The sequence below is a fragment of the Trachymyrmex cornetzi genome, unplaced genomic scaffold (genome assembly GCF_001594075.2).
Source record: "Trachymyrmex cornetzi isolate Tcor2-1 unplaced genomic scaffold, Tcor1.1 scaffold24, whole genome shotgun sequence".
NCBI classification, from domain to species: Eukaryota; Metazoa; Arthropoda; class Insecta; order Hymenoptera; family Formicidae; genus Trachymyrmex; species Trachymyrmex cornetzi.
In genome coordinates, this window is record NW_017297060.1 from 25,988 (window position 1) to 41,666 (window position 15,679).

Sequence of the window (15,679 nt, forward strand, 5' to 3'; positions counted from 1 at the left end):
CCGTTTCCACCAATGTAGATTAACTTTAATCTCGGTTCAACTTACTCTTCGTCTTTTTCTAGCTCTAAAGATTAGAAAAAAACGAAGAGTAAGTTGAACCGAGATTAAAGTTAGTATCTACATTAGTGGAAATGGGCATTAATATGCGTGGGAAGATTCTTATATATTCTTATATATGTATAAATAGAATAATATTGAGAAAAATTCTAAGAAAATTTAATTCTGTTTAATTCTATAGTTTTACACGTAACGTTATTGATAAAAAATAATTCTCTTACCAGGATATATCTCCAGTTTCTTCGCTTCAACGAGTGCGTCTTTGCGAAGGACTTCGTGTTCAAGGATATATTCATCGTCGGAATGATGGTTTACGACTGTAATTGCCTCGAAATTGCCGAGGATTAGGAAGAATATCAGGATACTAATCGTACCGATGTTGATCATGCTAGCGTCGCCTGATTTCTCATCTTCGATGAGAATCGTTATCTTCTCAATTACAATAAACGACTTCTGCCTCAATCTTTCTTCGTTGATGAAATAATTTCTGTCAAATTTAGAAACAATAAACTTTAGTCTATTTTCTAGATTATTAGTAAAAAAAAATACCAAATTAAATTTAGTTTAATTCTAATAAACTGCTTTGTCATGGAAAAATTATTTGCTTTCGGATTCTTAATTGCAATATAATTTTTCCAAATAGTTCAAGTCAAACGTTTCTTAATAAAAATTCACAAAATATTTGCAATTAATAGCAATTATTAAATGTTTGTATTAAAAATAACAATATCTAAGAGAGAGATTGTACCCATGACGCGACGAAGTCGATCCTTGAATGGAACAATACAAAAGCTGCAAGATCAACTACGACTCTGAACTCAACATGCGTCTCTCTTATTGTCCGGAATTTCAGTAGGAATACATACAATGAAGCAACTGTCGCAACCGGAAGTGTACAGAAGATACGGCATGGAAGTACACACAGCGACGCTGTCACGTGCGATAAGAAATATATATAATTTTCGTTCACACGTTTAAATTTTATTTTGTTAATTAAAATTTTTTTTTATTTTGTATTATATACCAATTTTAGTTTTAAAAGTTAAATTTTCTTTGCTCGACCGTCATCGCGTCACATCTAAAAGTGAAAGCATAAAGCTCTACTTGATCGTGTAGAGCGATCGTTTTACGTCAGTTGCATAAATGAGCGTTACATATATTGTTAGTATGAGGAATCGATATTGTTATAATATTCAAGAATCCACGCGAAAAGGCATTGGCGTGACGGGCGGGGCAGCAACACGAAGATGCCTTTGATATCGATCGCCTCGATTCGCCATGTTCTGCGAGAGGGGGATGATTCATCCCCCATTATTCACGATTTAATTCGGCGCAAAAGCCGATCGAATTCGTTTTTGTGAAATTGACCGCAAAACAAATAGTTCTAACCTAAGAACACAAGCAAGGAAATTCTAAGTGATATCACACACAATGATTAAAATCCATTTCGTCGAATTTAATCGCCCAAACAAAACGATTTCACCACCACAAAAGTGTAGCCGTTGCTTGTGTTGTGAATTTGACTTCTCAGAAATTACTTTCTTCAGCACTAGATTTCCAGTACAAAATATACAAAAATGTTGATTTTTTGCATTTTTTATTAACAATTCTCTCTTTCTCTTTCTACAAAAATTTATTGCAATCTATTATTAATACAACTTTAATTTAATATAGAAGTTGTACGGCTATAATAAGTATTGTTTAGCTATAATAGTAACTTATATAGCTGTAAAATTTACGTGTATGAAATAAATTAAATATGTATTAAACATTTTATAAATATTTGTTGTTTAGTCGTTTATAAAATATAATAAAAAGCATTCAACTTCAATCAAGAAAAACCCGATTAACTCGTTCGCTATACTTTTGCTACTTCTGCTCTCCAAGTATAAATCGGGGCTCTCTTAGATGTATAAATACATCCTAACTTCATTAATTGATATCAATATAATCAGAGCTAACGCAAATTTCATGTCTTATATTAATATGAATTTATTAAAATTTTATATCAACTTCTCGCGCTCTTTAACTGTAGCCAAAAGTAAAAATATATATTTATTTTTCTTGTACTTTAGAAAGGAAGTATCGTGCTAAATTCGCGTGAAATTAGAACGCCATAATATTTCCAGTTTTGATTTTTTGGTATAAAAAATGCGGAACTTTTTTATTTTGATAAGAAACTGTAGAACTATAAAAAGTGCTATTGGAACTATCATTATTTTTTTATATTAACAGAATGATGTTTCTTATAAAAACGAAAAAAAGTTCCGCATTTGTTACTAAAAAACCAAAATTAAAAAAGAAGCAACCGAAACTCTGTTTAAAAATGACTGTATAGCATAGAATTTTGCTAGAACTATCAAGAAATGTCGCTGAAATTGCGATAAATTAACGACATGACTTTTTTTCAAGTGCCGTGATGTCTTCAATGTCTCGTACATTTAAAGTCTATTAATTGTCGAAATTTTATTTTCAAATTATTGCAATATCAAACATTAAATTGTTCGTATATCTCAAGGATCTCGGTAAATGCGCAGTACGGCGTAAAGAGGCGCTAATGCTAGAATTCTGCTCGAGTTGCACGCGTCATGAGTCACAAGTCTGATGACAGCCAGTCATTAATTAGAACCAATTAAGGGCGGCCATCGCGAAACGTGGACGTCTTGCCCTCTCGAACAAGAAGGTGACATCCCGGCGTCTCTTCCTGCCTGATGTTATCGTTTACGAGCGGCGCAAGCCGCCTTCATTCCGTTGTACGTAAAACGAAGCGCCAGCAAGTACTTAAAACAGCGTGAAAAGATAATTAAGAGCATTTGACGAATGACAGGATATGCCTTTGTTCACTTTAGGGAATTACCGACGCGATACTGAACGCGTACTTTTTCAAGGGATAACTCAAAGGAAGACAAAAAGTGATCAATTTTGAGATGTTTTGAGATTAGAAAAAAATAAACACACTCTCTCCCTATGTGTCCGGTAGAATTTGTAAAGTAAAAGATAGTAAGGATTTTTGTGCAATAAATGCTCTCGACATTCTGTTTTAATGAAAGAGTTGTTTATTTTAATGAAACATGTATTAATTAGAAATAGACTACACAAATATAGTTGTTTAAAATAAATGTAATAATAACATAATTTCGAATAATCTGAAAATGCTTAAAATATCAATATAAATTTTGCAACTCTCGGCTTTGAGTCGTTTCGCTGTCCCACCACACATCCGGGTTTTACCTGCGCGCAGTCTCAAAAAATATTGCATAACTTTCTAAATATTTATAGAATTTTCAAAATGATTTTAGAGACATTCTCTAAATGTTAAATTTTCAACAAATACAAAAAATTTTTTCAATTTTTTTATCGTTTCAATAAAACTGATCTCTTAATACCTGTTTAAAAATTAATATCTTGAAATTAATTGTATTAAAATATACTATTCCTTGCTTGCAAATGTTTGAATTAAAAATTAAATAAAACACTTGCAGTAAAATGTTTTAAAAATAATCGAAATGTTATTATTTTATTATTGTTATTATTTTTATTAAGTATTTTACCGTTAGTAGGAAAATGTTGGGTGATATCGAATAGCAGTTGATACTGGACAAGAATTAAAAGTTGTTTAAAATTTTAGACGCGTACAGCAGTGGCGTTTTTTCGTTATGCAACCAGAAGCAACCATGGCTAAGGCTATCTTCGTCTTCTGATCCCTGAAGACGAAGATAGCCTTAGTTGTGATAGCTTTTAGTTGGATAACGAAAAAACGTCCCAGAATTGTCAAGCCACTAGCAAGTCCATTTGCACATGAGAGCCGAGACCGGAACCTCCGCATATTCAAAAAAAAGAAGCAATGTTATTTATGAATTATTGAACATTTTGCTATGTGGCTGTTACGTTACGTCGGCACGGAGTAATTCTATAAACCCGTCATATCATAAATATATAAAGCTTCTATTATTCTCTTTAAATTGTGGGTTTAAAATCTTTTTTGTTTTAAAGCTGCTTGTTTTATATGTCGTTTTATCATTGCGTGCCATTCGGGGATAGCGAACAATAAAGTGGCGGACAATACTGGACAGTCTAATCTAAGTAGTCAACGAGATTTAATTTTTGACAGTTTTGTTTTGTTATCGGTAAATATGGGGAACATATGTATGAGACAAAGAAAAAAAGATAATGTGATATTAGTTGTCAAAAAATAAGGAAATGACAACAGAAGCAAGTCAGTGAGATTCTGTTCCAAAAAGTATAATAGGATATAAATTAACTCCTAATCAACTCCTAATCGATAATTTTCTAAATCTTCACAACTTGTCTGCTGCAGGCATTATTCGGAAATAAAACGTTTAATTGAACAATTATAATTATTTGGTTGAAGGATTATTATAATTGTTAGATAATTATAATTGTCTGTGCTCAAAATATACTTTTAGACTTTTTATAGATTTAAATTAATACACTAATCTAATAATAAAGGATATTGATGTAACTTTTTCTCTGTAGGGTGGAAATGTGAAAAGTGAAAATTTTTATGTATTGTATATACATACGCATACAAAAAATGTTCACTTTTCACGTTTCTGCCTGAGGGACAAATTAACCTCTAGAAGCTATAATCATTAAAAGCTTGAGGGGATCTTAAAGCCGTCTATATTACAAAAAATTTTTCTTAAGATTTCAATTTCAAATTTCAAATTTTTTGTCGTTCTCGGCATAAACTCCATCTCACAGACATGTATAAATGCGTATATTTTAATCCTGTACAAGGATTTTTGAATCTGTAAAACAGGAAAAAAGTAATTGTTTTCGGCTTCGAAATCTAGATTTTAAAATATATGTGATCCTTCGGTTTAGTTTCCTACGCGAGATGCATCGGTTGCATCTTATTTTCCTAGCGGATTATAGCATGTACAATATTGCGCTTGACTACAATGTCGGATTATTTGACACATGTTCTGATAGGTAAATGCAGTTTAAACGCGTCGCTAATTATAGTATTACCTGTTTTCGCTGCCACTGTTTGTCGATTTAACCGTCTCTGTGGACCGGTTGTTCCATCTTTTGGTAAATTTTACCTGTGAGGTAAATCTAGTAATCCGTACATGTGATTGGATAATCTTGCTACTTACCCAACAGGTAAAATTTACCAAAAGATGGAACCGGCAACCGTAATGTCAACCGTTATCAAGATGGACAACCGTGTTGTCCTCTTTTTCTATTCGAATAGCTGAGCAGGTCTTTTATATTCGCGTGTAATCTCTCGCGATTCCGAGAAGGCGATATTCTTCGGATGAAAATTATATCTTTACGAAATGAATTTTCACTTAGGATAATGGCGATATAACCGCCACAATACAAAAATTATGATTTAGCCGGTATTACAGGCAGCTTTAGGAACTGGCTCAATACTGGACTGTGAAGAATCTAAATTCTAAAAGAATACTCGCGCAGACAATAATCTTTCAACAGTTACAAAGCTGCTTTTTTGTTAAATATTAATACAACTAATATTTCAAGTTTTTATCATTTCAGTTTTTATCATGTATATTACATTTCACTTTTACCCTTCAAGAAAATAAAACCTTATAAAAATCTGTACTTGATACTACCTAATTATTTCCTAACTTAATTTACTGTCGCCTCTCCTTTATAATTTGTTTATTTAATATAAAATGATAAATTTAATTTAGAACCACATGATCCGAATTCCTATCATATTATACGATACGTCAAAACAGCATTATCAAACATTATCGCTTTATTTTTCTGCGAACTTACATATCTACAACTTGATAAAATTATCTCTCACAAACATGCAAGCGACAATTTGCGGTTAAAGAAACTTATAAATTCTTAAACTTCATAAATTCTTACCAGCATTTCACTGTGTGGTTTCCGGCAATAAAAATTCCAACTCTCTTACGTTTCTTTAAAGCATCACTTTCTCGAATGGATTTCGAAAAATCTTCACGTATGGTCAATTAATTACTTCCAATGTCATTAAAATATAATAAAGAGATTCAATCACTCAATGTTTACAGTATAGATTTACTTAGTTCGTGAGCTTCTTACGCTTTATTATCGAAACAAAATTTGAATAGATATAATAATATTCGAAAAAATATATGTGTAGTTAATTGGTGTTACGGACTAGAGTAAATACATATGGCAAGTGCGGATCGGCGATTAAAATCGACAGTGAACAACAACGGCAGGAAATTGCAACGGACGGACAGACAACCGTCGAAGGCTGCGGACCGCGTAGAACTGCGGATTGAGGGCTGAAAAGAGTATCAACGTACCAGGCCGCTCCACCACACCACCTTCGGTGGTTCCGCCTTTGTTACGTACTCGGCCTCCTGATGCCGAAACCGGTGTCTAACATGTGCTGTGAAAAACACAAATCAGAATAGTATAACAGAATCGTGTGTGCGGAAAATCAACTTCCCGATATTTGAGAAAGAAAAATAAGAGTCTGAGAAACGTTTACTTTAAATGAAATAAATTGCCCCATTCTTAACTCTTGATAATATTTAAAATAAAATTCTCTTTTTTAAATAAGAAACTATGTAATATGATTTACGATTATTAAAAATGTTTGTATGTATTGTCGTTTTGCTTAAGATTAATGAGTCTATCATTTCTCTTTCTTTAAATGTTAAATATATTAATGTTAATCTTTAAAGATAAATCATCAACATAGGTCTTTATAATAAAAGTTTAGATGTAAAAACAGTATATAATTTTGTTTAGTTTTGTATAAAAATTATATTCAAGGATCTGATATTTCTGAAAATTATATGCGCTAAAGTATAATTAATAAAAGTAAGACGTTTATTATGTTATGTGAACTTCATCGCGAATGTTGGTGTATAAATTATACCAAATTATACATAACGTGATAAATATAATTTAACCAAATGGGATGTACTTACCAAAAAATCAAAAAGAAGTTCTTCTTCTTGATATCCCCAAAATAATTTTTCAACTCACAAATTTTCAAATAAAGCTAAACTTCAATAAGCTGTTTATATCAGAAAATAATTTAACATTGAAAATGCATAGTTCCATCCAGAATTCATATAGTCTAACCAAGATAAGAAAAGACAAATATTTTTTTAAATACTTTAAGAATTTCTTATTCACTCCGAGTTTATTTATAGTTTTCTACATTTAAGTTCTTTATGAATTAGTGTATCTAATCTGTTCGAAATGAATTCAAAAAGAAAAAAAATGCACACAACTACATTTATATGGTAATCTGTATACATGTTACCTTTAGTCAAAATAATATTTAATCTGCATAAAAATAAAAATATGATTTATTATTATACAAAATTAAGAAATAGAAAAAGATTAGAAAAATAATGCTTTTGAATTTGAAAAAGCGCTTACAATTGGTAATATAAGAGTGAAATTTTTTTGAATTCTCAAAAAACTTTTAAAACACAATAGTAAAACGATACAGAAATTTATTTCCTAGTAATAAATTAGAAATTAAAAAAGAACTCTTTTTTTTCGAACTTTGTATTATCTGGGTTTGCACCGAGAATGAGAGAAAAAGAGAAATAAAGAAAAAGGGAGCACGTACGGTGTTACCAAAATAGCGCTTCTTATTATATGTACGTGTGAAATAATGTAAACGAGAAAGCCATTGGCGTTCTGTTGCAAATTCGACATTACAAATAAAAGTTTAACGACGATATTTATTTATACGTACTTTGTTTTGGAATTTTTAAATAAAAAAATATCGAAAACAAGATAGAGTAAATCAGAGACGAAAATAATATATTTTAAATTTGAAATTTTATAACAATATAATTTCTACGTTAAAAACAACCTATATCTTTAGATGTAGAATTTATTTAACTATGTAAAATAATACATTATATACTTTCACTAAAAAAAAATATATATTAGATTTTGTGCACACATTAAAACATATTAGATGTATTAAAAAAAAACTTACACGTATATATATATATACCTGTTATAGTTCCAAAAATATTAATGATTGTACCCTGTTGCTTTTGTCCCTGTAGGTAGCGTAGAAGATTCTAGCGATATTACAAGAATGTTGCAACATTTCTACAATATTGTTGAAATGCTTTCTGGGCCCAGTTATTCATTTTAGTAAATTATTTATCTAATTTCGTTTATTAGTAATTTAATTTAAACTAAATTTATTTTTTGTATAATTCTTTTAATTTTACGCGTCTTTAATTTCAGAATATTAAAATTGACGCGAATGTATGCATGTAATATAAAATATAATAAATTAAACTAAATGTATAAACAACCATGGGCATTTGGAGTCAACACTAGATATTTGTTGCGTAAAATTATCTTATATTTATAACATATATTATTACACTAATTTGGACGTTTCGGCTAACAATTTTGAGCCATCCTCAGCAATAATAATTACCGCTAATCATCCCTATTGTTTAGCTGCATCTCGCACAATCGCAGCTCCGACCATACTACAATTGTATTGGAAATGTGGTGAGAGACAACCATCTTCAACATAGTCAATGTTGTGCCATCCAGTTGCTTAGCTGAGTGAAATTGATAGTGGAACTCAAGCTAATAATTGCAACACAATATATTTATATTAAGAAATTTTTAACCAAATATTAATTGATGTAGGTTGATTAGTAACTCACCAGATCTCCAATCACAAATGCAAGTGAATCTAAGCATCGTCAACAGACACCATTATCATGATATTCGATGTTAAATACATTACTTCAACAACATAATAGTACCGAATATATAGAGAAAAATTCTCTGCGTGTTATCACAAATTCTTTCCTTACACAAAGCGAGTCGCGCGAACGAAACGTGTCGGTCAATAATACAAATAAACATGCTATAGCTTATTGAGAATTTCTATGTATCCATGATTCAAAGCCTCAGTGTCAGTTTTTATGTTCAGATCATTAGATTGACGATTTATATACAGTATCTCGGACATTAATCGCTTATTATAATTTCTCTCAGAATCCAGAACTCTCACATTATCCCAATCAAATTCGTGACCGAAATTAACTCTATGTTTAGTAATGACCGACCGAGTGGATGTGACTCTACGAATATGACTGCGATGTTCAACCAATCTAGTATTCAATTTTCTTCCCGTTTGTCCCACATATGTAGCATCACAGTCTCGACATTTTATTTTATACACTACATTTCTTTTGGAATGCTTAGGTAGTGGATCTTTGTGCACCATAATAAACTTATTTAATTTATTAATACTGTAATGGGCCACCCTGTGACACATACCATTAATGAATTTACAAAACTTGTTGGACACACCATTAATGAACGGAATTGTGAACCACCTAATGTGTTCCTTATTGGCAGAATCACCATCAGTCCTACTCATACAATTAGATTTTTTTATTAATTTTTTTATCCTGTTATTCAACGTCTCAAAAATAAAATCCAACGGATAGTCATTCTCCAATAAAATATTAATTATGAAATTTAGATTTCTTTTGTGGAACTCTGGATGTGAGAGATAAAACACTCTGTCAATCAAACTAAAAATTGTGCCTTTCTTTTGTGAGATCGGGTGCTGGGACCAATAGTTCAAAAATCTTCCCGAAAAGGTGGGTTTTCTATACCAATCAAAAATTAGTGCGTCATTCTTTATAATAATTGTAGTGTCCAAAAAAATTATAATAAATTATTCTATGTAATAATGACAGCAATTATATTTATTTTAAGCATAACGAATGTTATAACTTTGTTTTCACGAAAAATATTTTCTTTCGGTAGTTCAAATGTAGGTGGACTACTTTGAATATATTGTTAACGGTTGTCGTAGGGCTGTTAGGCACGTATACGCATACACATTTTTCGTATTCAACCGTCGACCATACATGCGAATATAGGTATGCACGATGAATAGTATATCCGAACCAGACGATCACAGATGCACAAAAGCTTCGGTGTGTGCGACAGACATGCTGGTTGGCACAGGCACCTGGCCACGATGGGGTCGAGAATGAACGACGTGTACGGGTCGTTTTATGATGGTGAGCTCGCAAGGAAGGCTCGGTTGTAAGAAGGGTCCCCCTCACGTACACTATCGATCCCGACGGTTTCTTATTTTTTTCCGATCCTGAAAGAAGTCGAAAAAAAAAGAATAAGAACCACGTCATTCCTGTCAGCAATTCTTGTCTGTTAATTGCTTTCTTCATGTATTTTACATTAGAAAGAGATTTTTCGCAAACTAATAAGAAGTGAATAACGATGACATGGGAGATAAAATCATCAAATTTTTTAGTTAATAAATGCGTAGTATATTTATCACTTGTAGAATTATAGCCGTAAGGCTGATTAGGTATTAATAAACAATCAGAATAATTACGAGATTAGTGGAGCAGTGCGTGAACATGCTTTAGTGTCTAGATTTGAGAAAGATCTCGAGTTTTCGAATCTCAGTCGACTCTGTTAATCTTTCCATCGCTTACACATCGAATGTTATCATCGATTAAAATATAAATACAATGTGTACAATTCCGCGAACAATTAAGGAATATTATAATTGCCACAAAGGATTAACAATAAGCGGAAATTACAATAAAGCGGGACAAGTATGATTGATTACCTCCTTTTATTATCACATTTTTTTGTAAATTAGAGAAGTTCTAGTGTCAAAGCTCGAAGCGTTTTGACGGTCATTATAATAATCAGCTGTTTTGCTCAAGATGCGTTCTATTTGGCGCTCATAACGCTCGTGAGCATTATTTATCCTTGTTTAACATTTGATAAATAACAAGAATGAAATTATTCCATGTGCGTTGAGAGCGTCAAGTAGAACGTACCCTCAGAAATCTTTAATTAGTGTTATTAGGATTGTGCTTCGACATATACTGTCAACTGTTAGTACTGAAAATCTATAATGTACGCAAGCGTGAATTATATAAAGAAATAATAATATTAAAAGAATTAATATAATAATATAAAGGAATAATATTAAAGGAATATTAACAATAAATTTTTTTCTTCTTTTAAATAAATTCGGTATAAAGTATGAAACCATATTCACTATTGAATACTTGGATCAAATTGCTGAATTTATATTTGCGAAGCTCAATATAGATTGACATAGGGAGAAATTCGTTAAAGAGAAGATTGATGTTGCAGGTGGTTTTGTGGATATTGCTTTTATTATTTCAACCTATTGAATCTGTTTCATTCGGTTAAAACAGTAAGTACGTCTAATCAAGTTTTCATGCACAAAGTGTGTTTCAACTCAGCTTTGTATTAATTCGGTATAAAATATGAAACCATATTCACTATTGAATACTTGGATGAAATTGCTGAATTTATATTTGCGAAGCTCAATATAGATTGACATAGGGAGAAATTCGTTAAAGAGAAGATTGATGTTGTGGTGGTGGTTTTGTGGGTATTGCTTTTATTATTTCAACTTATTAAATCTGTTTCATTCGGTTAAAACAGTAAGTACGTCTAATCAAGTTTTCATGCACAAAGTAGGTTTTAACTCAGCTTTATATTAATTCCTTGCATTGGCATATATATAGAGTATATTTCTAAAATATCAGAAATTGTTAATCGAAGTAGTCAATATCGAAAGATGTTGAAAGACATCTTTTGGTTGGACATTTTATTTAAAGGAAAATCGAAATATTAGAGAATTCATATTATCATAATAAAGATTAGGATCTTTAATGATGACAATGAATACTGTCATTGAAAGAATCAAGAAAAATCATACAGATAAGTAAATATTTATAGATTTCGCAAGCTCAACGGTCTCTATTTAGAAAATAATTATTCGAGTGAAAGTCCTTATTGATCCTGAAAGTCCTGTTACAACTTAAACAGTGGCGTATAGCAAGAATGCGTACTAAACATAAACTTTTTCGCCCGCCTTTGGCTCTTTCTAGGTTAAACGGATTTTTAATAGTTGATCACCCGCATCTGTTATCTCTTGACATGATCACGTGACAAGGTTGGATTACTTGTCATGATAACAGATGATCGCCCGGTTTCGAAAATGCTAATTATTATGCGGTGATTAACGTTTTTTTTTGGTATAAAATCACATTACTTTATTTGAACGTATAGATCTAAGTTTAGAACTTTTAATTATATTATAATTACCCAATTTCCTTGCTTCTGAATGATTCCCATGGCTTTGAGGCGTCTTGAAATGGCTTGTTGAGTCACTCCCAATGATCGTGCCAATTCTTCTTGATTTTGACACGTGTCAAGTAATGCCTCCAATTCTGCATCTTCGAAAACCTTCTTTCTTCCACCGCTATGCCGGTCTTCGATGTCAAAATCACTGTTCTTGAAGCGTTGAAACCATTCACGACACGTTCTTTGACTAATAGCAGCCTCACCATAAGTATCCGTTAGCATTCGATGAGCCTCAGCCGCAGATTTCTCCATATTGAAGCAGAAAATTAAAACTTCCCGCAAATGACGAGAATTTGGCTCGTAAACTGACATTTTCAATCGAGAATATCTTTATGATACAGAAACAAATAGACTAATTCTATGAGGTTATGTTGACGGATGCCCAAGTTTATTCTTCTTCTTCTTGAATTTTTAATGGGCCCTGGTCCCCTGTAGCGAGGTAAGCTTGGCCAGTCGCGTCTAAGAAAACAAATCAGTCTACTAACTGTAAAATGAAATGCAATGCACCGGCTGCCTCGAACCGGGCGAGTGGAACAAAAGGATGATGTAATCCAAATGAAGATGGTGATGCACCCCTTCTAACACTGGACGCCTGCGGCTACGACGCTTCCACGCCGCACGGCCACGTGCCAAGACGAAAAAAGGAACTGTGAGTAGTGAAATGCAACGGCACAGTCAAAGTCGGTAACGCTTTTCAAAAACATAATCGAGGTGACGCAACACCCGAGACGAGAATTCACGAGAGGGAACACGTCCGCTCGAGTGGTCTCACGAGATTCCAACTTAAACCTTCGAATGCCCAAGTTTGGCTGTGTTCCAAAATTCACTGCCAGCGCTGAAAATCTACAGTCTGCGTCACATGTACTATACATTTTCAGCACTGACAGTGAATTTTGGAACACAGCCTTTATTGTATGCCGTCTATGATCTATTTATTTCGACCACCACTTACCGCTAAAGCCATCTATAGGAAAAACGGCGGAAGCAAAGTTGTACACCTAAAACTCCCAAGGGGATGCTGGAGGGACCCAATTATCGACATTGCAGTTTGATCAAAATCTCCGAATTGACTAAATGGAATAAAAAATCCTTTTACAGGATTAAAATAAATGTGGTGCAATGGATGTTATACTATAAAATCGAAAAAAAGTACAAAATTTTTTTAACTTTTTTTTTATTTTAATATAAAATCTATTGCACCACGTCAGGATTTTGCTTTTACTTTAATCCTATAAAAGGATTTTTTTATTCCATTTAGTCAATTCGGAAATTTTGATCAAACTGCAATGTCGATAATTGGGTCCCTCCAGCATCCCCTTAAAATAATTAAATTAATTCCTTTTCTCTCTTAAAAAAAGAAGTCAGACGTGATAGGATCAAGCTATTATATCGTGCGCTGCTCAATTAATGCAGTTTGTGACGCAAGAAGTATCGTTTGTCTATAAGATGGGCATCGATTCGCATCACGCACATGAATCGAACATATGATGATAATGATTGAAGAGTGAGGTGTATTTTACTTCTCGTGGGTGCGCCAACGCCCAACCCTATCACGCTCCAGATACTATTTATCCCGACACGCCCTCGCTATGCTATGTCTCTTAACAACCATCGCGTAAAGTATATCAATTGTAATCTGTAGTAAACGATCTATGTTGTTTAATAATTTAATGACAAAATAACTTAAATTCTTTTGCCACAAATTATCTTATAAATAATAGTAATATTATGAAATTATAATAAGCACTTTATAAATACATCTGATAAAAATTTTTTGTGTAAATTGAATGTTTAATTTATGTTAAATGAAATGTTTAATTTGTTTTATTTCTTGTTTTTAATCAGTTCGATTATTTTTTAAGATTCACCACCGACGAGATACTATTAAAGACCGACATCCTTACGGGAGTTCGCGTCCTTGTGAATATTGAAATAATGATTAATGCCCAATTTCTTCACTTTCAGATAAGTTGCGGATAACTTTATCTAGGAGATATCTCCATTGTATTCTGGGAGATATCTCTTGGATAAAGTTATCTAGAGATGAAGTAATTGGGTATAAGAGTTAAAAACTATTATTAGTTTAGTAGATGTATTTATGCATTTATAACTCAATAATACTCGATTTTTCTTTAAAATTGAGATTTCAGTGTTATCATCAAAGTTTGATTATCAATAAAGATGATAATTGCAGAAAAAAATTGTGATTTTTTTGCAATATATAGGATATTACAGCTTTACAAGTATGTATATTTATTTGTGGAACATTTATGTAATAAAAAATCATGAATTTAATAATGCATGAGTCAAATATTTATGTTAATAATAGCAAATTTATATCAATTGTCGGTAATGTCAGCGTTCTTGAGTTACCTCCGGCCCCTTGAGGCCCTTTTTATACCGCCGAAAATTTACCTAGGGTTGACGGTTTTTAATAATATCTCGTCGGTGGATTCACTTTTTTTTAGTGCCATTGAATATCAAAATAAAATGTCTAATTTATATACATATAAAATTTGCTTAAATAAAATTGCTAAAATTGCTAAAATTGCTAAAATTGCTAAAATTGCTGAAATTGCTAAATTTGCTTTATATATTACAAAATTCGTTAAGTTGATATAAAATAAGAATAAAGATCAACAATGGAAAAAAAAAGTTAAAAATTTAAATATAATGAACAAATTTTGACATTATTTTTAGAATCTACAGACAAAAGATGATTGTTGTTACAATTTCTGTGAAATATTTCGCGTCGAATAATGTAATCAAATAACATAAGAGAAGTAACACGAAATAATTTTGTCGATGCGTTTCGGCTACTCTCCTGATATTTCGAATATATACAGTCTCGCTTCTGCGTTTTATTAATCGTTTTATTGTTACACAGGCACATCTGCGTATTATTAATCGTTCCCATGCTCGTTCTATTTATTTCTTCATGTCGGGGGAAACTGACTCGCCGCGACGCTGCACTGTTTCATCCAGTACGTGGTTTATTTAATTTCGCCGGGTATTAAACAGTGAATAGGGACGAGAATGAACGTGGGCGACGGCACGTGCATACTGCGCCGTAAGTGTAGCCAATTTACGCAATTCAAAATCATTCATGGAACTGAGACTCCAAGTAATTGTTTCGTATCTCTTGAATCTATCGAAAACGCTTGGCGAAATTAGGGCCCTGTTTTACAACTCACGGTTAACTCTTAACCGAGGTCCAACTTATTCATTATCTCTTTCCAATTTTAGAATTGGAAAAAATTGAGAAACTAGTTGAACCTCGGTTAAGAATTAATTAACTGTGAATGCTCAAACTGGGCCTAATACTATTAATTTGTGTTTGCCGGAAATACAGGGTGGGGAAAAAGTATGGAAGCAAACAATTATTTCCGAAACTATTCATTTTTCGACAAAATGTCTTAGACATAATTTTTATGGTATGAAAAGA

The 15,679-nt window shown here is 32.2% G+C and overlaps 2 protein-coding genes and 1 long non-coding RNA gene across 3 annotated transcripts in view; 1 reads left to right on the forward strand and 2 right to left on the reverse strand.

The window, feature by feature from the left end:
- Positions 1-3,782, forward strand: part of LOC108761094 (uncharacterized) — a 20,789-nt gene extending 17,007 nt beyond the window's left edge. The window contains exon 3 of the long non-coding RNA XR_001940113.1: positions 3,696-3,782. This is a non-coding gene — a long non-coding RNA (uncharacterized LOC108761094). The remainder of the gene's footprint in view (positions 1-3,695) is intronic.
- The window catches only part of LOC108761092 (uncharacterized), a 13,091-nt gene extending 6,784 nt beyond the window's left edge, over positions 1-6,307 (reverse strand). Inside the window, exons 1-2 of the mRNA XM_018507440.1 lie at positions 5,926-6,307; positions 279-544 (exon numbers count right to left, since the gene is read on the reverse strand). Of these exons, the coding sequence (XP_018362942.1) occupies positions 279-444 (166 nt within the window). The 5' untranslated portion in view covers positions 445-544; positions 5,926-6,307. The remainder of the gene's footprint in view (positions 1-278; positions 545-5,925) is intronic.
- Positions 6,308-9,517: 3,210 nt separating this feature from the next.
- Positions 9,518-11,481, reverse strand: LOC108761140 (uncharacterized). Its single transcript, XM_018507515.1, has 2 exons — positions 11,365-11,481; positions 9,518-10,183 (listed from the first exon to the last, which is right to left on the reverse strand). The coding sequence occupies exons 1-2, from the start codon at positions 11,423-11,425 to the stop codon at positions 9,798-9,800; spliced, it is 447 nt and encodes a 148-aa protein (XP_018363017.1). The 5' UTR covers positions 11,426-11,481; the 3' UTR covers positions 9,518-9,797.
- Positions 11,482-15,679: the final 4,198 nt, after the last annotated feature.

Bases quoted from the DNA above. Each gene is read 5' to 3' on its own strand.
- LOC108761140 (XM_018507515.1), bottom strand. From the start codon at position 11,425: ATGTCAATCTATATTGAGCTTCGCAAATATAAATTCAGCAATTTCATC. The intron at 10,184-11,364 runs GTGAATATGGTT...GACTTCTTTCAG, and splicing joins TTTCATCCAAGTATTCAATA to GATCGGAAAAAAATAAGAAA.